At 43.5% G+C, this 26,146-nt stretch overlaps 1 protein-coding gene across 1 annotated transcript; it reads left to right on the plus strand.

Annotated features, from left to right (window-relative positions):
• The first annotated feature begins 5,066 nt into the window (after window positions 1-5,066).
• LOC124616506 (eukaryotic translation initiation factor 4E-binding protein Mextli-like) lies at window positions 5,067-6,863 on the plus strand. The gene has a single exon (XM_047144818.1). The coding sequence runs from the start codon at window positions 5,211-5,213 to the stop codon at window positions 6,861-6,863; it is 1,653 nt and encodes a 550-aa protein (XP_047000774.1). The 5' UTR covers window positions 5,067-5,210.
• The last annotated feature ends 19,283 nt before the right edge of the window (window positions 6,864-26,146 follow it).

The raw sequence follows: 26,146 nt of genomic DNA on the forward strand, positions 1-26,146 counted from the left end.
GGATATTATGATGTATATGTTGTGTTAATTAATTTAAGAGTGTGATTCTGACAATTTACATGAACGCATGTACTGTGTGCAACTGTTGTTTTTGTGGTCTTCAGTCCTGAGACTGGTTAGATGCAGCTTACCATGCTACTCTATCCTGTGCAAGTTCCTTCATCTCCCAGTACTTACTTCCACCTACATCCTTTTGAATCTGCTCAGTGTGTTCATCTCTTGGACTCCCTCTACGATTTTTACCCTCCACGCTGCCCTCCAATGCTAAATTCGTGATCCCTTAATGCCTCAGAACATGTCCTGCCAACCGATCACTTCTTCTTGTCAAGTTGCGCCACAAATTCCTCTTCTCCCCAATTCTATTCAATACTTCCTCATTAGTTATGTGATCTACCCATCTAATCTTCAGCATTCCTCTGTATCACCAAATTTCGAAACCTTCTGTTCTCATCTTGTCTAAACTATTTATCGACCATGTTTCACTTCCATACATGGCTACACTCCATACAAATACTTTCAGAAACGACTTCCTGACAATTAAATCTATACTCGATGTTAACAAATTTCTCTTCTTCAGAAACGCTTTCCTTGCTATTGCCGGTCTACATTTTATATCCTCTCTACTTCTACCATCATTAGTTACTTTCCTCCCCAAATAGCAAAACTCCTTTACTACTTTAAGTGTCTCATTTCCTAATCTAATTCCCTTACCGTCACCCGACTTAATTCGACTACATTCCATTGTCCTCGTTTTGCTTTTGTTGATGTTCATCTTATATTCTCCTTTCAAGACACTGTCTATTCCGTTCAACTGCTCTTCCAAGTCCTTTGCTGTCTCTGACGGAATTACAATGTCATCGGCGAACCTCAAAGTTTTTATTTCTTCTCCATGGGTGTTGATACCTACTCCGAATTTATCTTTTGTTTCCTTTACTGCTTTCTCAACAAACAGATTGAATAACATCGGGGAGAGGCTACAACCCTGTCTCACTCCCTTCCCAACCACTGCTTCTCTTTCATGTCCCTCGACTCATATAACCGCCATCCGGTTTCTGTACAAATTGTAAATAGCCTTTCGCTCCCTGTATTTTACCCCTGCCACCATCAGAATTTGAAAGAGAGTATTCCAGTCAACATTGTCAAAAGCTTTCTCTAAGCCTACAAATGCTAGAAACGTAGGTTTGCCATTCCTTAATCTTTGTTCTAAGATAAGTCGTAAGGTCAGTATTGCCTCACGTGTTCCAATATTTCTACGGAATCCAAACTGATCTTCCCTGAGGTTGGCTTCTACCAGTTTTTCCATTCGTCTGGAAAGAATACGTGTTAATATTTTGTAGCTGTGGTTTATTAAACTGATAGTTCGGTAATTTTCACATCCCAACATCTGCTTCTTTGGGATTGGAATTACAATATTCTTCTTGAAGTCTGAGGGTATTTCGCCTGTCTCACACATCTTGCTCACCAGGTGGTAGAGTTTTGTCAGGACTGGCTCTCCCAAGGCCGTCAGTAGGTCTAATGGAATGTTGTCTACTCCTGGGCCCTTGTTTCGACTTAGGTCTTTCAGAGCTCTGTTAAACTCTTCACGTAGTATCTTATCTCCCATTTCGTCTTCATCTACATTCTCTTCCATTTCCAGAATATTGTCCTCAAGTACATCGCCCTAGTATAGACCCACTATATACTCCTTCCACCTTCCTGCTTTCCCTTCTTTGATTAAAACTGGGTTTCCATCTGAGCTCTTGATATTCATACAAGTGGTTCTCTTTTCTCCAAAGGTTTCTTTAATTTTCCTGTAGGCAGTATCTATCTTACCCCTAGTGAGATAAGCCTCTACATCCTTACATTTGTCCTCTAGCCATCCGTCCTTAGCCATTTTGCACTTCCTGTCGGTCTCACTTTTGAGACGTTTGCATTCCTTTTTGCCTGCTTCATTTACTGCCTATTCATATTTTCTCCTTTCATCAGTTAAATTCTATATTTCTTCTATTACCCAAGGATATCTACTAGCCCTCGTCTTTTTACCTGCTTGATCCACTGCTGCCTTCACTACTTCATCCCAGAGAGCTACCCATTCTTCTTCTACTGTACTTCTTTCCACCATTTGTGACAATTGTTCCATTATGCTCTCCCTGAAACTCTGTACAACTTCTGGTTTAGTCAGTTTATCCAGGTCCCACCCCCTTAAATTCCCACCTTTTACAGTTTTTTCAGTTTTAATCTACAGTTCATAACCAATAGATTGTGGTCAGAGTCCACATCTGCCCCTCAATATGTCTTACAATTTAATACCAGGTTCCTAAATCTCTGTCTTACCATTATATAATCTGTCTGATACCTTCTATTATCTCCAGGATTCTTCCATGTGTACAGCCTTCTTTTATGATTCTTGAACCAAGTGTTAGCTATGATTAAGCTATGCTCTGTGCAAAATTCTACCAGGCGGCTTCTTCTTTCATTTCTTTCCCTCAATCCATATTCACCTACTATGTTTCCTTCTCTCCCTTTCCCTACTCTCGAATTTCAGTCACACATGACTATTAAATTTACGTCTGCCTTCACTACCTGAATAATTTCTTTTATCTCATCATACGTTTCATCAATTTCATCATCATCTGCAAAGCTAGTTGGCATATACGTGATGACTGGGTGTTGTGTGATGTCCTTAGGTTAGTTTGGTTTAAGTAGTTCTAAGTTCTAGGGGACTGATGACCGTAGATGTTAAGTCCCATAGTGCTCAGAGCCATTTGAACCACTTTAGTTGGCATATAAACTAGTACTACTGTAGTAGGTGTGGGCTTCGTGTCTATCTTGGCCACAGTAGTGCGTTCACTATGCTGTTTGTAGTAGCTTATCCGCACTCCAATTTTTTAATTCATTATTAAACCTACTTCTGCATTACCACTTTTTGATTTTGTATTTATAACCCTGTATTCACCTGACCAAAAGTCTTGTTACACTTGCCACCGAACTTCATTAATTCCCACTATATCTAACTTTAACCTATCCATTTCCCTTTTTAAGTTTTCTAACCTACCTGCCCGATTAAGGGATCTGACATTCCACGCTCCGATCCGCTGGATGCCAGTTTTCTTGCTGCTGATAACGACGTCCTCTTGGGTATTCCCCGCCCGGAGATCAGAATGGGGGACTATTTTACCTTCGGAATATTTTACCCGAGAGGACGCCATCATTATTTAACCATACAGTAATCACTGGATTTACGGGTGGATCATGAAAATGCAGTAGGAGTTCTCGTTCTCCACGCGGGACGCGATGGGATGCTGTATTTTCACACCGCTACATCTCGTCACATATAACACTGATTTGAGTAATGAAAGAGGCCAACAGCCATTTATTTGCCAATGTATAATATTTAACTACGCATTGTAATGATGTATTTTGACGATTTACGAGAACAAATGAATTGAGCGTCACTGACGCGCCTAAGAGACTATAGACTAATTCAGTGCGCATCTAAAAACATCGATATTAATGACAGACACTTAAGGCGTTTGAATGTTACAAAAAATAAACGTGCAACCGATCCTCCACTGCCGGACGATATCACTCTCTTTTGATCTCCTGTATAATACGGACGGACCTTTGCAGTGTCGTCATTGTAAGATTTGTAATTTGTTTAAATTTCTTGATAAATACTGTTATTTTGTTGCATGTGAGACTAGTATGTGTGAAAAACACAGAGTGGTTAAAGGATGGACACTTCTATGTGAATCCTAAACTTTTCCTACCCCTCATGCTCTGACGTTGTTATTGGCGCAATTATTAACATGTTATATGTACGTCCAAGTTCGTAATTATAATGTCTAATGCTCTAAATCTGTGTTTACTTAATCATTTACTTCCTAGATGCCAAGGTTTTTTACAGAGCCAACCGTGTCCGGCGTGTCATTGTGCGGACAGAACACTCGAGGCCGACGTTAACATACTACTTACATTCCCCCTCTTGTAATATTAGTCAAACTCAGGTTTAAACTGGCCCTTAGGTATATTTTCAGCGCGAGTGACGTTCGGGAATTTCTTAGCAAACGTCTCTAATCGCACATCGCTCGCACAAACCCTCACTTTTCCACAACGGTACGCGGCACGTTCTAAACGGGAAAGCAAATATGTTACGTCCTCTTCTCAGTCTGATGCTTAAATAATAATAATAATGTATCCTTACATCAGAACTGATAACGTAAGGAATCAGGATGCTTGGCCAGAATCGGAGAGGAAAGAAATATGAGGAAAATAAGTAGAAGTGACGGGATGATAGAAGATCTTTAAGACACCAGGGAGTGATTTCCTCGGTACTAAAGGGTGCTTGAGAGGGCAAAGACTGTAGAGGAAAACAAATATCGGAGTACATAGAGCGAATAATTGAGGATGTGGGTTGTAAATCTACTCTAAGATGAAGAGCTCAGCACTGGAGAAAAATTCGTGACGGGCTGTATCGAACCAGTCAGAAGACTGATGACTAAGCTAAAAATATAAAGAACAACGCATAGCATTCAAGGTATCGTTCCAGTCAGAACTGGAACCCTAAGAGTCACTGCCATTAAAATTATGAGAACCCGTGTCTTTATTACAGTGGTAACCAGTGTCATGTAGGTCAGAGGGAATCGAATACAAACAGTCCACAACTGCCTATAAATCTGCATAACGGAAGTGGACAGAGGCATGATGACGGAAGTGCTCTACATTGGATACGACAAAACATACTTAAGTTTCACGTAGTCCAGGTGGCTGAAATACTGATGCCGAATACAGCTAGTCTAACAGACTACAGGCGACGTCATTGGTGACAATCCCTCCCTCTCTCTCTCTGTCTCTCTCTCTCTCTCTCTCTCCCTCTCTCTCTCTCTCTCTCACACACGCACACACACATACACACACACATACACACACACGCGCGCGCGCTCGCGCGCGTGCTAGTGCACACACGCACATATATATCAGGTTTCTGTACAATCTGTGTATCAGTTGCGTAATTAACGTCATTAGCATCATGGGAAGAGATGAGTTGGAATCGAGAGACTGAGATAAAGCAATATTAGTGACGCATGGGGCATTTGGCCACCTAGTGGTAAAGTTATACGTGCGCATTAGGCTATTCACACGACCATCCTTGGAGCTTTGTTTTCAACTAAAGGATTATCTGTGGCTGGTGTACATATGTAGTGTGTACTACGACGTTTATATAATTGAAAATGGCAGCTGTTGCACGATCAGCGAAAACAGTGAAAAAGCTCGAAAAACCTCGACCATTGAAAATAGCTAGCCAGAAAAGATACTCCACTGTAGATGGAAAAATATCATCAGTGGAGGATATAATGACTCTTGCAGAGTCTGTATGTTCTCAGTTAACAAATGGAAACTGTGACCACCTATTGCAGTTAAATGTCGTTAATCTATGCGCTAACTTAAAGCAATATGGTCAGACACTGGAAGGCGTTTACAAAGATCAGTTGAATAGATGTTTTGTAGCTTTCAGGAATGGCTGTAAAGATGAGAAAGTTGACTATGTGTCTAGAATTCACCTGTTAGAAATAATAGAATTAAGAGCAAGAAACTGGGTGTCCAGTGACGATCTGAATAATTATTATCGTCCTAAACTGAGTGCTGTTGAAGAAGTGCTGCCAGTACCTGATGCAACAGGACTCTCTCTTTCTCCAACAGCGTTAGCCCACGCAGTCATTACCCCAACTACACCTCAACCGTCATTGCTGAATCCAGGGGAAGTTATAAAAGCCTCGGGGAAATTTGCTGAACCAACAAAAATACCAGGAAAGAATTATTGCAAAGATGAGGTAGTTATAAGGAACTCGGATTCGGGAAAAGTTAATCCTGGTGCAAAGGAGAGGCTGGTGCAGATAACTGGTCCCAATGAAGAAAAAATAAATTACCCAAAGCATTTAATAGAGGACACCATAAGATGCAATGCCTCACCAGTACGTCTCGAGCATGAAAAAGAAAGGGTTGGTGATTCAAGTAGCAGCTTAAATAGTAGTGCATCAGATGAAAGCAATAGACTTTTCACTCTTGGTGGAGGACGAAGTAAACTTTTACATAGCTTCTCCACCAGTGATGCAACTTTGGAATATAAATACACGGTGACTGTTGATGATCATACAATGAAGATAGCTGGTGCAAATTTGGATCTAGTGCTGACTGCTAAACTGATTTTGGACGAATTCTTTTATGGAGAACAAGAACGCCCACAGGTTTCAAAAGAATGGGATGAAGGTTCTGAAACAGAAGCAAGTGGTCCACATGGAGACATAGTTGATGCAACTCCAGTAGGAAGCAGTAGAGTGGATGGGATTGATAGTGGTGCAACAAGTGAGAGTGAGGAAACATACAAAGCTCCTGCTTCCAGCGCAGCTATGAAACTGGACTCCTCAACTAATGCATTTGTATCAGTGAAAGCAGACACTTCTGCTCAAATGAATGTGCTAAGGCACCGGATAATGGAAACTTGTGCTAAAGAAACAGAGCTGCCCAGCCGACTAGCAGACGTAGGACTTAAAAGTGGTACAACTTTTTCATCCACTACAAACAAGCCATTTTCAAGAGACAGTACCTCTGATGACATTATCATTATAGATCTCACTGAGGATGGAGATGATACAGATATAGCATCACCTGCATCTCTAGTAACTAACAACTCGAGTGTTATTCGTTCTCAGAAAGAGCCTTCCTACCTGTATACACGTGAACAGCTTCTGCGTTTTTCATTATCAAAGTGTGTAAAGAACTTGCCAGATGATTGGGAAAGGATCTGCAGAGGATATCCAGCAATAGTAACAAAGCAAGTGAAGGAATACAAGATCAGTTTCTCGCATGCTGTTGCTGCATGTTAAGTGAGAATGCTGATATGTTTGATCATGTGGCATATTCAAAGAAGTGGCAAGAAGTGGAAGTAGACACTGCTGTCATAAGCTCTACGGAAGTGGATCCAGCAGATGTTGAGTGACAGATGATGACTGAATATGTTTTCCATATTCTGTACTTCTTATTTTTACAGTGCTTTTCTTTGTTTTGCTTGTAAAATTCATGAATCCGAGACAAAATTAGGAGAATAAATATTATTCACACCTCTCACTCTGATCGTAATGTAGCTGCACTGCTGTTCATGGCTGAACTGAATTGACAATTCAGAATTAATAATTGCTCTTCTTGGGTACCATCTCATAACGACAGGGCAAGGGGGAATAAGTCACTTTACTGTTATTTATTTATTTTTTATTTATATAATATATTATTCATTTTACAGATTTATGTGCTGTTAAATTTCTTAACATTGTCTTTCATTTTGTGAAATGTGAATCTCAAGATTCTTCTAGAGATTAGTACGTGCATTTCAGTTTTGTTGTTTGTACCTGTATAGGTAGCCAAAGAACGTTTTATATTCTTTATTACATTGAAAATATGGAATGGAAGTCAAACCTACATTTGGAAGGGGTGAGGAGCAAGATTGCTAGTCCTACAGAGGATTTTTAAATAAAGAGATCACGTTACTGGAGTTGTTTATAAAATACACTTCCTTGCACTTAAATTTTAGTTATGTGTTTAAATGACAATATTAGTGAATTTATTTTATTGCAAGCAATTGGGTAACTTATGAAGATTTTTTGAATGCAGTCTTTCTAATATTGTACATAAAATACAAGAAAAATTTACAGTTAAATTACTTTTGCTGATTTTTTTATAATATATAGTTTGTATCATGTAGGACAATAAATGTATGACAACTTCACATTGAAAAAAAAAAAAAAACGCTTCTGCTAAGATACATCTTTTTTACTCCTGCAGTTGCGTAAGGTAAGTAAGTTATTCTCTGCATCCTTTTCACGTACCTAACATAATTAGCGTTTTTAGAGCTTTATCAGGCTAAAAGCAGAAAATGATGGTTACGAATTGGTAGGCGACAATCGAACGAATACCAGTGGCGTTGTTTACGAATTGTTAGGCGACAAACGAACGAATACCAGTCGCGTTCTCTCGTGATTTATTTCTTTAAATGAAACTAATGATTCCCTGGGATACTGGTACCGATTACTCTTCGGTAAACTATGTAGAATTTTCCGTAAGAACAGAAACAAGCTCATCGTTCACCCACCGTCTAACAAGTCCATCTACACTACTGGCCATTAAAATTGCTACACCACGAAGATGACGTGCTACAGACGCGAAATTTAACCGACAGGAAGAAGATGCTGTGATATGCAAATGATTAGCTTTTCAGAGCATTCACACAAGGTTGGCGCCGGTGGCGACACCTACAACGTGCTGACATGAGGAATGTCTCCAATCGATTTCTCATACACAATCAGCAATTGACCGCCGTCGCCTCATGAAACGTTGTTGTGATGCGTCGCGTAAGGAGGAGAAATGCGTACCATCGCGTTTCCGACATAATGGTCGGATCGTAGCCTATCGCGATTGCGGTTTATCGTATCGCGCAATTGCTGCTCGCGTTGGTCGAGATCCAATGACTGTTAGCAGAATATGGAATCGGTGGGTTTACGAGGGTAATACGGAACGCTGTGCTGGATCCCAACGGCCTCGTATCACTAGCAGTCGAGAAGACAGGCATCTTATCCGCATGGGTGTAACGGTTCGTGCAGCCACGTCTCGATCTCTGAATCAACAGATGGGGACGTTTGCGAGACAACAGCCATCTGCACGAACAATTCGACGACGTTTGCATCAGCATGGACTATCAGCTCGGAGAATATGGCTGCAGTTACCCTTGACGCTGCATCACAGACAGGAGCGCCTGCAATGGTGTAGTCAAGACGAACCTGGGTGCACGAATGGCATAACGTCACTTTTCGGATGAATCCCGGTTCTGTTTACAGCATCTCGATGGTCGCATCCGTGTTGGCGACATCGCGGTGAATGCACATTGGAAGCGTGTATTCGTAATCGCTATACTGGCGTATCACCCAGTGTGATCGTATGGGGTGCCATTGGTTACACGTCTCGGTCACCTCTTGTTCGCATTGACGGCACTTTGAACAGTGGACGTTACATTTCAGATGTATTAAGACCCGTGGCTCTTCCCTATATTCGATCCCTTACATCCCTTACATTTCAGCAGGATAATGCACGACCGCATTCCTTCCTGGATACAGAAAATGTTGCACTGCTGCCCTGGCCAACACATTCTCCAGATCTCTCACCAATTGAAAATGTGTTGTCAATGATGGTCGAGCAACTGACTCGTCACAATACACCAGTCACTACTCTTGATGAACTGTGGTATCGTGTTGAAGCTGCATGGGTAGCTGTACGTGTACACGCCATCCAAGCTCTGTCTGACTCAATGCCATGGCGTATCAAGGCCGTTATTACGGCCAGAGGTGGTTGTTCTGGGTACTGATTTCTCAGGATCTATGCACCCAAATTGCTTGAAAATGTAATCACATGTCAGTTCTAGTACTATATATTTGTCTAATGAATACCCGTTTATCATCTGCATTTCCTCTTGGTGTAGCAATTTTAAGGACCAGTAGTGTACCAATTCACTCAATGCTGTGGTATAAAAAATACGAAGAGGAGCCTCTGAGATAAAAATTTGCTAAGCGTCTGTTATTTTCCTCTTCGTTTCTGAGTTCAGACAATGTATTACCCATTATTCCGTCCCCCATCACCAATTAAGACTACTTCCCTAGGAAAGCACATAGTTAAAAATGGTTCAAATGGCTCTGAGCACTATGGGACTCAACGTCTGAGGTTATCAATCCCCTTAAACTTAAAACTACTTAAACCTAACTAACCTAAGGACATCACACACACCCATGCCCGAGGCAGGATTCGAACCTGCGACCGTAGCGGTCACTCGGATCCAAACTGAAGCGCCTAGAGCCGCACGGCCACACTGGCCGGCCATAGTTAAAAAAAAAGGAAAAGAACACTTCAGTGCAGATTACTTTGTTAGGGGATTTCGTTACATGTACTCGTATATCTATGAGAGTGTAACTAGTAGCCGTGTTTTCGGTAGGTGCAAGCTGAAGTAGCGTCACATTTGACGACGAAACGATTGAAATGCTCACTGGAGGGAGCGTTGTGCAGAGCATTTATTTAAACGTCACTAGCTGTAGATATGTGCCTGTATGTTGATTCGAGACTTAACAGGACAGTTTCGAAACAGGCCTCCTGCTTACTTTAGGATGTTTGCAGAAGACGTAAATTGGTCTCTTTCAGTCAACGGATTTTGTCCCTATTAATATGTAATCCACTTTCTTATGTTCTTTATTGTTAGACGTAGGCAGTAAGGTTGGTAATGATTGTTAGACGTAAGCAGTAATGTTAGCAATACATCAGAGTGTCCTTATGACTCTGATTCATCCCCCAGTCTGTTACGTCTATTAGTCTTAGAAAGATATATCCCTCTGTATTTACGGAACCAATGAGAATGCTTCTTTTGAGCCAGGTTTCTGACAGAAGGGAGGTATTGTGGCCAAGGACTGCCGGATTTACAACACTCGTGAGATTGCGGAGTGGTGTCAGGAAAAATAATCCCGCTAACCAGAGTTATAATAACCGCCAAGCAACAGTATAAATTGCAGGATAAAAAGAGTAACAGGGTGTACCATTAATGGAGCTTATGATGGGTAACACCCATTACATATTACATACTTACCAGGAAGGACACACAAAACCGCAGTCGGTTTTTGGCTTAGCAAAACAATCTCCTCCTTCTTCTTCGGTCCACACACACACAGACACACACACACACACACACACACACACACACACACACACACACATATTACAGGGTGTCCCATTTATTTTGACCACCCTAAATAAATGTTTGCCCAGAAGTAAATTACAAAATGTTTCAAGCAAATGTTCTTTAGCCGTGAGGGGGACATTTCCTCCGTTGTAGCTTTGTTTTTTACAAAGGTATGAACAGCGGTATGACGTTTTTAAATGGCATCCTGTATTTATTTTCGGTAATTCATTTCCTCTCCTAAAGACCTACTCAAAAATGTATCGCAGTGTAACATTCACTGAAACATAGTGTTATCAATTACATAACACAACATTAACTTTGACTCCTGGATCACAAATTCGACCACTTACTGGAATTGTCAGAAAACAAATGAAAACCAAGTAAAAACATAACACAAAACTGACTTTGGCTCTCCTATACCATTGCCCAGGAGTAGAACATTCAAAGGTGCTCAAAGTCGTGATCCTGGACACCGATACACTGGCGCACTCGTTGAATGAAAGAATTATTTACTGCTCTCAGTGTTGTCTGCTGAAGAGAATTACAAGCAAGCACGATACGTTCCTGCATGTCCTCTGGAGTTGGAATATCGCGACAGACAATGTGTTTAATGCATCCCCAAATAAAAAAAAGTCCAGAGGATTTAAATCAGGAGACCTAGCAGGCCGAGGAACTGTTGCTCCTAAACCAATCCGTCTGTCCGGATACCTTCGGTTCAGAACACGATGTGCACGCAAGGCGTTATGTGCTGGACATCCATCGTGTTGATACCACATAAGCATTCTGGTTCTAAGTGGAGCGGCACTTCATCCAGAAGAGGAGGAAGACTTCGTCTGAGGAAGTTGGCATACGCTGCGCCGTTTAAAGTAAAATTCATTTAATAAGGGCCCACACCAGACGTTAACTGTCCATTGACGCCACCTGCCTAAGCCGCCGTGTGTTGTCGCTCGACCAATAATGCAAGTTCCTTTACCTGTCCTTTGTTTGAGAAGGAACATTGATCGGTAAATAGAAAATTGAAGAAGAACGTTTTGGCGAAGATTTGATGCCGTGCGCCTACTCTACATAACAGTATTTAAAAGGACTAAACTACTGTACCCGTATATAAGAAGATAATATTGCAATTACTGTTCTTCCAACTTGCATTCCCCATAGATGAGCAGCGATTCTACCTTCTCTTCGTTGGTGTACATTCTACCCACACAACTCTTCAACTGACGGTGTATGAGGAAATGAAGGGTGTGCATTCTACTTACGATTGCATTTGTCCTCTGTCAACGTTAGCAGGTGGATGTATCCCATTACCCCGAGACCCTGCACTAAGTGCTGGTAGAGTCAACGTAGATGTTGTACTACGTAATTAATAACGTTGTGTTTCCGTGAATGGTACATTGTGACACATTTTTGGATTGTTCTCTAGGAGAGGAAATGAATTACCGAGTTAAAAATACAGGGTGCTGTTTGAAAAAGTAATAATGCTGTTCACATCTTTGTAGAAAATAAAGCTACAACGAAGGCAATCATGCAGATTGATGTTCCTCCGACTGTCAAAAGATATTTACTCGAAACACTTTGTAATTTGAATCTGGACAAACAGTTATTCAAGGTGGTCAATTGAATGGGACACCCTGTGTATCCTCTCTGGTCCCGCCAGTCTATCGCAGCTGTCGTCTTCCCCTCATTGTGTTGCCTCTGATGTCATCTTCCGCCATCTGCCTTGTCATCTGGTCACCTCGACGCACTATGTCGTAGTACCACCTCAGTTTCCTCTCTCTAATCTCACCCACAGTGCCCATCGACCTGTACAATTACTGCAGTTCGCCGTTTTTCATTTTTTCTCTAGTGGTCGCCATCCCTCACTAGCCCGACCACCTGTCTAATAACAGCATTCCCATAGGTCGGGAGTTTTACATCTAGCTTTCTATCTGTTGCGTCAAAACCCTGGTCTCTGCTCGGTACAGGACGACAGGTTGGCCGGCCAGGGTGGCCGAGCGGTTCTAGGCGCTACAGCCTGGAACCGCACGACCGCTACGGCCGCAGGTTTGAATCCGGCCTCGGGCATGGGTGTGTGTGATGTCCTTAGGTTAGTTAGGTTTAAGTAGTTCTTGGGGGCTGATGACCTCAGAAGTTAAGTCCCATAGTGCTCAGAGCCATTTGAACCATTTTAAACGACAGGTTGTATTAACGCCCTGTAGATGCTAATCTCGATGTATCTAGATAGAAGTCGGGACTTCAACACCTTTCCGAGCGCAAATCTTGAGCTGTTTCCTGCCTGTATTCTTTCCATTATTTCATGTTCTGTGTTATTTCATTCCCTGAGTACTGTCCTAAGGCATATGAACTCTTTTACCCCATCAAACATTCTGCCATCCAAATTTAAAGGTCTGTCATATCTATCTGCCCACTACGAGGTATTTGTTATTATCTATATTCATTTTTAAGCCTGCTCTCATTGCCTCTTCCATTAACACTCTTGCTTTCTGATCCAGATCGTCCTGATTCTGGGCAATTAAAATGGATCATCCACATACAGCAGAGTGTTGATCCTTGTAGGCATCTGTATTCCAGGCTTGCTACCTTTCTCTGTGGTATCGATAGCTACGAAGCCAGAGCGTAGGTGCGCTCTGCTAGGTTGGCACTACGACACCTACGATAGCGCCCTCTAGCCGGCGCTGTGTAGCTCTACTAGCGCCGCTCCAGATTCTACCCATTTGATTCTAAGTAGACGACCAAGCAACGTTGTTTCTATTTGATAGTGGGCGAGCCACTACAAATTTTGCCTGTGTAACTTTTGTGAGCTTTGAGACATCTGGCTTCTCTCCTATGTGCTCCTCAGTGCAAAATTATGTATTCATACTCTTCCAATAGTAAAGGTGATTTAAATTTAAACGCCATACCGAAGCATTTAACGTTTTCCTGCTCCTACTCGCTCCCTACATTCAGCCTACCCTTCAGTTTACAGTACCAGACCGACGTGCCGCCTTCCAGGTGGGGTACAAAATTCTCATTTTTGCTTTCCAGAACCAGGCAATTTGAATTTCTCTGACATCATTCCATTCATATTCACCGTTAGTTTTGTGTCTGATATACGTGCTTATGTTAGTTTTTTGTGGGTTATTGCGCTTTTCCAATTTCTTGCCATACTGCTTGCCTGTTCCCACTATGGTTCGCTTCTTGCAAGTCCACAGAAAGGCAGTGAACATCTCTGATAAATTCCTAGCTTGTTGATAGCGTTTGCCTTGCTGTATGTAGATGATTCACCCTTTATAAACTCTGCTTCTTGGAATCCAAATACCTCCACAAGTAAGATGTTAATGGCTTCATCAACAACAAGCAGAGGATCTTAGAAGTACTTCATAGTAAGATAATTCCTATACAGATGACGCATCTCGTTGAACCTCCGTTCTTTAGTGTTGGGCAGATGACAGTGGTAGGGCACTAATCGCTGAAAAATCGCTAGCACAGGAAATGATAGCGTAAATGAGAAACAGGAATGGAATTAATAACAGCAAAAGGTAAATCACTTACCTTATTTGTAACTTATGGAAGTAATACTAAATTAGTACAGTAACAGATAAAATAAACAAAATTAAAAAACAGTTAGTAATAAGGTAGAGCCAAACAATTAAATTGTTAGTAAGTTATGGCTAAGTACGTTCTACGGCAACAAAATTAACGCATAGACAACACTAAATGCAGCAAGAGAGGTCATTATTACCAATGGCCAAGTCGTATCCAAATGATACCTCGGGAGAGGGATCTTATATACCACGAAGACAGCGTATATTGTGTTTAAGATATCCACAAGTCGCCTTTACAAAATGAGGACAAACTGAAGAAAACGATCGCTGAGAGGAGATGAAGCATGAAAGGTCACATTGACGTTTGGTAGGAAATGGATGGTGTCTATGTTACAGGGTATGTATTAACTCATCATGCCTATACAACAAAATGGGGTTCTCGACCTATTGTGATGAGTCCACCATTGGACGAAGTGTTCGAAATGGAAAACATGTGTCTCTAAGCGTGTTTGCACAAGACACAACACCCACTCAAACAAACATTCAAATAAGACAGCGAGCAACCCAAAGCGTTACAGGCGGCACTTATACATCGTTGCATTGTCTACAGGTAGGAGATGGTCTGCAGACACACGACTTTTTTTCCAGTGACCAATAGGTATAAATCTAAAAGTCCAGCGGGCACGCGACGCCGCGGCAGGACCACCTCGTTCATTCCATCAACCGGGGTAGAAGCTATCGAAATGTCGTAGCACGGAAATGAGGGAGAGAGGTGCAGCATGATGTAGTAACCACAAAAAAGTGAGGCTAAATGTCCGGCAGAAAGCGCAAAAATGCCTCGCCTTTGCGACTTGGAAGGACGCATGTGGCAGTCAGCAATCATTGCCGCACACACATCGAGGCTTAAGCGGTGTTGATGGTTCGCTGCCATCATGGGGCTTCGCTATAGACCAAAGGTGAATGTTGTCAAGGATGACAGTATCTCCCGTCGTACAGCTTGCCTCATCTGTATGGATGAAAGAAATCACAGCACTGTAGTGGCCGTGCGACAACCAGTAACAAATTCGTCGCCGTGAAGGGAATTCCGAGGGTGATAACACACTCACGCGTTGTCATGCATACAGTGGCTACTGTCGGGGAGAGAGTTCCACACGGTCTTTCGGCTTGCCCCTTTCTGGTGGCTTACCTTATAGGGTACTGATAGGGGTGTCGTATTCTCAAAGACAATTGTTCGAACTGAGCGCACCCGACTTTTTTGGTTCCTCATTTTCTTAAACCAGGCTGTCTCACACTAACGAACAAATGCTGTTGCCAACAACTTATGGCGTGGCTGCTGTCGGTGAAGATACATCTACATTTACATCTACATCTAAATGACTACTCTGCAGTTCACATTTAAGTGCTTGGCAGAGGGTTCATCGAACCACCATCATACTATCTCTCTACCATTCCATTCAGAACTGCGCGCGGGAAAAACGAACACCTAAACCTTTCTGTTCGAGCTCTGATTTCTCTTATTTTATTTTGATCATCATTCCAACCTATTTAGGGTGGGCTCAATAAAATATTTTCGCATTCGGAAGAAAAAGTCGGTGACTTAAATTTCGTAAATAGATCTCGCCGCGACAAAAAACGTCTTTGCTTTAATGACTTCCATCCCAATTCGCGTATCATGTCTGCAACACTCTCTCCCCTATTACGTGATAATACAAAACGAGCTGCCCTTTTTTGCACCCTTTGGATGTCCTTCCTCAATCCCACCTGGTAAGGATCCCACACCGCGCAACAATATTCTAACAGAGGACGAACGAGTGTAGTGTAAGCTGTCTCTTTAGTGGACTTGTTGCATCTTCTAAGTGTCCTGCCAATGAAACGCAACCTTTGGCTCGCCTTCCCCACAATATTGTCTATGTGGTCTTTCCAACTGAAGTTGTTCGTAATTTTAACAGCCAGGTACTTAGTTGAATTGACAGAATTGTACTATTTATCGAGTAATCGAATTCCAACGGATTTCTTTTGGAACTCATGCGGATCACCTCACGCTTTTCGTTATTTAGCGTCAACTGCCACCTGCCACACCATACAGCAATCTTTTCTAAATCGCTTTGCAACTGATACTGGTCTTCGGATGACTTTACTAGACGGTAAATTACGACATCATCTGCGAACAACCTAAGAGAACTGCTCAGATTGTCACCCAGGTCATTTATATAGATCACGAACAGCATTGGTCCCAGGACGCTTCCCTGGGGAACATCTGATATCACTCCAGTTTTACTCGATGATTTGACGTCTATTACTACGAACTGCGACCTTCCTGACAGGAAATCACGAATCCAGTCGCACAACTGAGACGATACCCCATAGGCCCGCAGCTTGATTAGAAGTCGCTTGTGAGGAACGGTGTCAAAAGCTTTCCGGAAATCTAGAAATACGGAATCAACTTGAGATCCCCTGTCGATAGCGGCCATTACTTCGTGCGAATAAAGAGCTAGCTGCGTTGCACAAGCACGATGTTTTCTGAAACCATGCTGATTACTTATCAATAGATCGTTCCCTTCGAGATGATTCATAATGTTTGAATACAGTATATGCTCCAAAACCCTACTGCAAACCGACGTCAATGATATGGATCTGTAGTTCGATGGATTACTCCTCCTACCCTTCTAAAACTCTGATGCGACCTGCGCAATTTTCCAATCTGTAAGTACAGATCTATCGGTGAGCTAGCGGTTGTATATGATTGCTAAGTAGGGAGCTATTGTATCAGCGTAATCTGAAAGGAACCTAATCGGTATACAATCTGGACCTGAAAACTTGCCCGTATCAAGCGATTTGAGTTGCTTCGCAACCCCTAAGGTATCTACTTCTAAGAAACTCATGCTAGCAGCTGCTCGTGTTTCAAATTCTGGAATATTCCATTCGTCTTCCCTGGTGAAGGAATTTCGGAAAAGTGCGTTCAATAACTCCGCTTTACCGGCACAGTCGTCGGTAACAGTACCATCGGCACTGCGCAGCGAAGGTATTGACTGCGTCTTGCCGCTTGTGTACTTTACATTGTAACCTCTCCGTAAAATTGATAAATGAAAATTGATCATAAACCCACAATAATATTAATCAAATAATGAACCATGAACCGTATCTAACATCTCAACAGAAATAATTAAATCTGATAAATTTTATAAGGACAGCAGCGCTGACCTTCGGCCCTGTATTCTGAATAAAACAAGCAAAATTCTTACCTCAATAAAAACTGCATCTATATCTGCTCTTATCTATCGACATAGCTTCGAGCAATGCTGGCGTATATATTTCTATTTGATTCTTGGAAGGAATGCATAGGAAAAATACTTTAAATTGAAATGAATGCTTTTCTTTAAGAGAGTTACTTTATAAAAAATTATTATTGGGGCATTTTTTGACCAAATTAATTACAATTAACATACATTACTAGATGTTCACAATGCTGCTTCATTACCTTCTACAACAATACTCATCGTCCATCACAATCCTGACCAGAGTCGCAAGAAGAACACGCCGTCGACGCATGCCGGTGCCTGCTCAGTACAACTGTCCACTCGCTACTACTGTCGACTGACTACTCCTACAGACACAGTACAACTGGACACTCGCGCGGTCAAGCCCAGACTAGCAACGATAAGTAACTCTCTGGTCAGAGATTCTGTCATGCGTCGCCATCGCTGGTAATGAATACATACGTGTTTCAACATACGACCAGAATTTCTTCGGGTTTTCTACCAAATTTCGAGACGATGTACTGTCCCCAGTACAGCAGTGCCTGCCATCCGGATTCCCATTTGTCTGTTCGCATGTAAAGCCAACTATAGTCTTTTCGTGGTGGGCATCACGAGCCATCGTCTCGCAGCACTACACTATATGACACACTCCAACACCAGAATAAGTAGGAAACACAAGTGAAAAGGATGCAGCCTAGGTCCTGTGTCTGAGTGGGCAGCCGTCTTGGACAACATTACTGCTCTCTTGAGTCTGACACTGAAACACTAGTGCAGACAGAACATTCCCACTTGCTTGGAGTGCTCTCTTGTGTGATTTTAATCATTGACTGAAAGTTACACTTGACAGTTCTCGTACATCCATCTTCAAAGGTTCCTACCTACCTGGGGACCCATTTCCATCCACACGTCCTTACGGCCATTTTGCTCACCGTCTTACATTTCATCTCCTGTAGTTTTTCCTCATTTAGCAAAATCAGCCTGGTATGCCAGAGCTAACAGCGCCCAGAATCATCAGCAGAGGCTATCCATCTCCCGCAGAGATAACATCTCTGGTAGTGATGTTGTTGTATTAGTTCACACGGTCACCAGTGGAGGGCACTTCACCCATATCACTTGTGTGATCAGCAAACGTGCGATACTTGAAGCACCCGCTGATGATGCTGTAACGCATCCGGCACAGAACTGATAACCGTCTCCAAGAGGCGCGGCCTTCGTCTTCAGATCACGGTGTACTGTTATTGACCGCAGGATTACGAGTCTGGCATATTGTAAGAGTGTTGTTGACGTTCTTGGTGAGAGATCATGAATTTCTGTGCAAACCTAGTCGACAGAACCACTTTAATTCACCCAGACGACACCACTTCATGGATCCTATTCTCCACAATACTGAAAATTCTACGCACTACGAAACTTAGCCAACAAATTGATGAATTTATCAAAATGTCCCCTACAATGAGTATGTTTGAAACCAATATGGAGGACAAAAAGTGAGAGGCTCTCAAATGAAACGAAACACCGAAAAAAGGTACTTCACTATTTCATAAGTAATCGATGTAGCCGTTAATATATTCATCTACAAAACGACGGTCTATTCCCTGACGGAAAAATGTAGGCCTTTGCCTACGGAACCATGATTCTATTCAGACGTATATCTCTTTGCCCGTAAGAAATTGGCGGTCACAAATTTTTTCCTTCAGCACTCCAGAAATTTGAAAATCGTGTCCGGAAAGGTCGGAACTGTGTGGAAGCTGTGTCTAGAAATTACGATATTTGGTTAGACTGCAAAATCCTGCTTGAACACCGCACCACAATTAACGCACTGGAGTGGGTGAATACCTCGCAAAACTTAAGCTCTCCTTCAAGTCCAAATACCCAACATAGTTGACAGGCGATATCATTCCGTTGCAGTAAAATGGCCGCCTATTGCCTAGGCTATTTCGACTACGCTGCAGACGTTTCGTTAGGAAGCTCTTACACATCATTTATATTGTCCCAATCTGCCCATATACCATTTCCAAATCTTTCAAACTCTGAAGAAAGACATTCATGGCGGTCGATGAAGTTCGGATGAAGAGATACACGCCTGGGAATGACTATGCTTCCATAGGCAACCGCCTACATTTTTCCCTGAGGGCGTTGCCCCTATTAGTGAGTTCAATATACACTCCTGGAAATTGAAATAAGAACACCGTGAATTCATTGTCCCAGGAAGGGGAAACTTTATTGACACATTCCTGGGGTCAGATACATCACATGATCACACTGACAGAACCACAGGCACATAGACACAGGCAACAGAGCATGCACAATGTCGGCACTAGTACAGTGTATATCCACCTTTCGCAGCAATGCAGGCTGCTATTCTCCCATGGAGACGATCGTAGAGATGCTGGATGTAGTCCTGTGGAACGGCTTGCCATGCCATTTCCACCTGGCGCCTCAGTTGGACCAGCGTTCGTGCTGGACGTGCAGACCGCGTGAGACGACGCTTCATCCAGTCCCAAACATGCTCAATGGGGGACAGATCCGGAGATCTTGCTGGCCAGGGTAGTTGACTTACACCTTCTAGAGCACGTTGGGTGGCACGGGATACATGCGGACGTGCATTGTCCTGTTGGAACAGCAAGTTCCCTTGCCGGTCTAGGAATGGTAGAACGATGGGTTCGATGACGGTTTGGATGTACCGTGCACTATTCAGTGTCCCCTCGACGATCACCAGTGGTGTACGGCCAGTGTAGGAGATCGCTCCCCACACCATGATGCCGGGTGTTGGCCCTGTGTGCCTCGGTCGTATGCAGTCCTGATTGTGGCGCTCACCTGCACGGAGCCAAACACGCATAAGACCATCATTGGCACCAAGGCAGAAGCGACTCTCATCGCTGAAGACGACACGTCTCCATTCGTCCCTCCATTCACGCCTGTCGCGACACCACTGGAGGCGGGCTGCACGATGTTGGGGCGTGAGCGGAAGACGGCCTAACGGTGTGTGGGACCGTAGCCCAGCTTCATGGAGACGGTTGCGAATGGTCCTCGCCGATACCCCAGGAGCAACAGTGTCCCTAATTTGCTGGGAAGTGGCGGTGCGGTCCCCTACGGCACTGCGTAGGATCCTACGGTCTTGGCGTGCATCCGTGCGTCGCTGCGGTCCGGTCCCAGGTCGACGGGCACGTGCACCTTCCGCCGACCACTGGCGACAACATCGATGTACTGTGGAGACCTCACGCCCCACGTGTTGAGCAATTCGGCGGTACGTCCACCCGGCCTCCCGCATGCCCACTATACGCCCTCGCTCAAAGTCCGTCAACTGCACATACGGTTCACGTCCACGCTGTCGCGGCATGCTACCAGTGTTAAAGACTGCGATGGAGCTCCGTATGCCACGGCAAACTGGCTGACACTGACGGCGGCGGTGCACAAATGCTGCGCAGCTAGCCCCATTCGACGGCCAACACCGCGGTTCCTGGTGTGTCCGCTGTGTCGTGCGTGTGATCATTGCTTGTACAGCCCTCTCGCAGTGTCCGGAGCAAGTATGGTGGGTCTGACGCACCGGTGTCAATGTGTTCTTTTTTCCATAATAAAGCATTAGTCTTTTTCTTCTATATGTCTCGTTTTCATTTGACTGGTGCTTATATATCTTCAAGTACAACATTATAACTGTTAAAAGGGCTGTGATTCAATATAGCCATGAGGATGAAGCCCATTTGTAGAGTGTATTATTTTATTAGGTCTACAACTTTGCTCCCGCCGTTTTGGAATAGATGGCAGTAGTGGAAAGTTGTGGTGCAAGTCGTTCGTCGTAAGTGTCATAAGGTAAGCTTAGGCATTTGAGAACATATCACCATGAAACTGTCAGTCGGTTTTTGATTGCATCATAAAGTTATTCTCGACTGAATACGTCAGCTAATGAGACCAATTCTCGTCATATTCTGGAGGTTTTAATTTCCTGCTTTGATAGGAAGAAATCTGCGGCTGAGGCTCATAAAAAGCTGGGTAAGACCTATGATGAGACGCCTGTTAGAACTTCGCAGAAAATGGTTTCCACGCTTCAAGAATGGCGATTTTGACGTTGAAGACCGGCATGGTTGTGAAACAGAGAAAGCTTTCGATGCTACTGTAACCGACGGGAACAATCACAGGAAATCGTTATCGAAAGCAGCTGATGTGTTTGAGTTGAGTACTGAATGACAAACGGCCACACTACAGAGATACATATGGAAAAAAAAATGACAGTGTACGACCCCATTTCGAAAATCCCGTCAAAACACATTTGGAAACATTCTTTCTCGATGTGTGACACACGACCTAGATGAATAGCACTTGCGGTCATGTGAACAAGTGCAAAAGTGGATCGATTCGTGGCTCGCCTCAAAAGATGCCCAGTCTATACACTGCGGGATTCGTAAGCTGCCCTAAAGCCAGGAGATAGCAGTGTTCAACGATGGCCAATACTTTGTATCGTAAATGTTTTCTAAGTTTTTCACAATAAATCTTCCAACTTCGAGAAAAAACGGTGGAAGCATAGTTGTAGACCTAGTACATCTACGTCTACATCTACATTCATGCACCACAGCCAACGTACCGTGTGTGGCGGAGACTACCATGAACCACAACTACTCGTTTCCTCTCCTGTTCCACTAGCAGAGAGAGCGATGGATAACGGCTGCCTATATACCTCCGTATGAGCCCTAATTTCTCGCGGTCCTTATGCGAAATGTATGATGACAGCAGTAGGATCGTTCTGAAATCATCTTGAAATGCCAGTTCTCTACACTTTCTCAGCAGTGTTCTTCGAAATGAATGTCTTATTCCCTCCAGGGATTCCCATTTGAGCTCCCTGAGCATATCTGTAATACTTACATGCAGATCGAACCTACCGGTAACAAATCAAGCACCTCGCCTCTGAATTGCTTCTATGTCCTCTTTCAATCCGACCTGGTGTGGATCCCAGACACTCTAGCAGCACTCAAGAATAAGTCCCACTACATCCTATGTGCGGTTTCCTTTGCAGATGAACCAGACTTTCATAAAATTCTCCCAATAAACCGAAGTCGACCATTCGCCTTCCCTACCGCAGTTCTCACACGCTCGTTCCATTGCATATAGCATCGCAGCGTTCCTTCCAGGGATTTAAAGGACGAGATTTTCTCAAGCAGGACTCACATTAAGGGTTTGTTTTTCCTACTCATCTGCATTAACTTATATTTTTCTACGTTAAGAGTTAGCTGCCATTCATCACAACAACTAGAAATTTTGTTTAGGTCATCTTGTATCAACCTGCAGTCACTTATCTTAGACATCTTCCTGTACATCGCAGGGTCATCAGCGAACATCCGCAGACTGCTACCCACCCTGCCAGACCATTTATGTGGATAGAAAATAGCAACTGTCCTATCACACTTCCCTGGGGCACTCCTGATGTTACCCCTGCCTCCGATGAACACTCGCCGTCGACTATAACGTACTGGAATCTATTACTTACGAAGTCTTCGAACCAGTCTCTCAGCAGGGAGCCTATTCATTATGCACATACTTTCCTTAACAGTATACAGTGGGGAGCGTGTCTAATAGTTTTCTGAAATCTGGAATTATGGAATCTGCCTGTAGCACTTCATCCATAGTTCGCAGCACATCATGTGAGGTAAGAACGAGTTTGGCTTCGGTTAACCGATGCTTTCTACAGACGTGTTGATTGATGAAATTGAGCTTCTCAGTCTCTAGGAAATTTATTGTATTCGAATTCACAATATCCTCCAGAATTCCACACCAAACCGATGTCAAGGATATTGGTCTGTGATTTTGCGCGTCTGCTCTTTTATCCAGTTGTTTGGCACTTGGCACTGGTCGCGTGACTCGCGATAAATGCAATCTAAGTAAGAGGCCAATGACATAGAGAACTCGTTCTAATATATAACTGGAATTTCTTCTGCACCTGGCGATTTACTTGCTTTCAGCGTTTTCAGTTGTTTCTCTACGCCAGGTACACTTATCACTCTATCATTCATACGGGACTCAATGCGACCGTCCAAAAACAGTACGTTTGTACGATTCTCCTACGTGGACGATTTCTTAAACGTGGAATTTAAAAACTCAGCGTTGCTTTTGCTATCTTATACTGAGAAACCAGGCTTGTCAACGAGTGACTGGATGGAACCCATAGAATTGCTTAGAGAATTTTGTCGGGATCTCCACCATACCTGTAGCCAAGATGTGACGGTGATAGCTGTTGTATGCTTCGTGCTTGGATCTTTTCACAGACGCACTAATTTCTACTCACTATGATGACATCCTGGTCGCTAATCTCTGTCTCTATAGTGACGCTTCGATGAGGTCAAAGCACTTTATAAGGCTGTACTTTATAAGACTGTCTGTCTGTACCCCTGCAATGAATCCATTCACGTCTCAGTCGATGCTCGTTAGGTTGCAAGACAGGGGGATTTATGCACAACTGACCATGTACTTTCTTTGAATTACTCTAGAACTGTCGCAATGGAGTGGGGTGGTTGGTAAAAAGATTAAACAAGTATATTTCACAGATTCCTGTTACTAGCGACCAGATAACTTCACTATTACACTCAGTTTCAGACTCAGTAGAATGATTTTGTCGACTGCAATGCAAACTGTCCCTCCTGCGGCGTGTAAACTGTCTTTCCGGTGAACATTCCAAGCCTCGCTAAATATCTCAGAGCCTTTTACTTCGGTATTTAGCCAGTTTCAGGTCGTAAGAGTAATTTGACCTTGGGAACTTTCCAGGAAGGCAGAAATTCGGGATCTTTGTTTCGAATGCTTCGACAATTTAATGATAAAATTTTTTAAGTCGGCCTGTGTTTACTCTGTACGCGGTCTGGTGTCCCTATATGCGTATCGACTGGCAAGTGTTCATAAGAGTACCTCAAACTGCAGCTAAGCCTAAAAGAAGCCCCATGTACTCTTCACAAGTATTCTGCTAGCCAAGTAGCTACTTCCTGTGTGTAGAGCACACCTAACCTATCAAGAGGAGTCCTACAAATCCCCACCCGATAATGCTGGTCCAGAAATCTGCGAAACCTTTGGTTGAGACCCTCCGCTTGGCTCCAAAACAAAGGAACCCGGTCATCCCTGGGAACGATGGTGCAAATTGCGAGCACTAGTTGCACCCCACGTGTGAGGCCAGCAGTATTCGCTATTTGCGATAGCCGCCTGTATGAACTGCCACGAGCCGGCCGCGGTGGTCTAGCGGTTCTAGGCGCTCAGTCCAGAACCGCGCGACTGCTACGGTCGCAGGTTCGAATCCTGCCTCGGGCATGGATGTGTGTGAAGTCCTTAGGTTAGTTCGGTTTAAGTAGTTCTAAGTTCTAGGGGACTGATGACCACAGATGTTAAGTCCCACAGTGCTCAGAGCCATTTGAACCATTTTTGAACTGCCACGCAACAAGCGTCTTTGGCGCGCGACATGAGCCACATATTACAGACGACTATACCCTCCACGCTCGATAGCCTCAGGCAAGGCCGCCTCCACATCTTGGATGAGACTCCCCGCCAAACATATCGAGTGCATGTGATCTTTCTTCTCAGACCTGAACACTGTCTTCCTAAGGGGCTCCTCAACGTGCCTAACATTGCAGCTCCTAATCACTCGCAAACATCTGATCACGTGTTCATACTAGGACCCTGCTGAAGTAACGGCAGCCCGTCACTGCCATCAGTATTGTAGCAACTATTTGCAATTAAACGTCTATCTTGTAGAACACGGTGACTGTCAGCTTTGCAAAGTAACGTTATTCACAATACATTCATCGGGGTCATACAATCGATTTTATTCTGTGGGACTTTTTCCCATGCTGTTTAACTAAGATGATCCTACATCTACGGAGATGTCTGTTTGAATGAGATAGTCATATAATAACGAATAGCTCTGCGAGAATGATGCCGAGAGAAAGAAACAAACGAAATTACGTTAGCACACTTGGTTTATACAGGGTGAAAAGTATTTAAACCGACAAACTCTGGGAGGGTGTAGGGGACATCAAAACAAATATTTTTCCCTAATGTCATTTTTGCCTGTGAGGATTATTCAAACCGGTGGAGGCCGTATTACGCTCTTCAGTTGTTAGAGGCCGTATTACGATCTTCAGTTGTTAGAGGGCGTATTACGCTCATCAGTTGTAGGCAACTGCTGTCCACCAGTGTACTACTGCATTGTCTCTGTTTACTGATGGAGCGATACACCTGGAGTGAGTGCACTGCGTACTACGCAGCGTACCAAAACGGACGAGCTGCACAGCGGGTTTATCAACAACATATCCTAATCGGCGTATCCCGCATCGTACGACCTTTGCTGCTGTGTACCAACGTCTGCATGAGACTGGGTCATTTAGCAAATTACCTGGACAGCGACGCCGTCGCACGGTAAGAAAACTGCAATTTTAGGAAGCTGTCTTGCTGCATGTGGAGCGGGATCCTTCAATCAGCACTCGTGCAATCTCACGTAACGTAGGGACCAATCAGACGAATGTAAGAACAGTCCTTCGAGAGCAATTGTTACGTCCATTTTGTTACAGCGTGTCCACAACCTGGAAGCAGTTGATTATCCACTCAGAGCACAGTTCTCGCTGTGGTACGTGGAACAGTGTGAAATGCATCCTGCA

The sequence above is a fragment of the Schistocerca americana genome, chromosome 5 (genome assembly GCF_021461395.2).
Source record: "Schistocerca americana isolate TAMUIC-IGC-003095 chromosome 5, iqSchAmer2.1, whole genome shotgun sequence".
Taxonomy (NCBI): domain Eukaryota; kingdom Metazoa; phylum Arthropoda; class Insecta; order Orthoptera; family Acrididae; genus Schistocerca; species Schistocerca americana.

Bases quoted from the DNA above. Each gene is read 5' to 3' on its own strand.
- LOC124616506 (XM_047144818.1), top strand. From the start codon at position 5,211: ATGGCAGCTGTTGCACGATCAGCGAAAACAGTGAAAAAGCTCGAAAAA.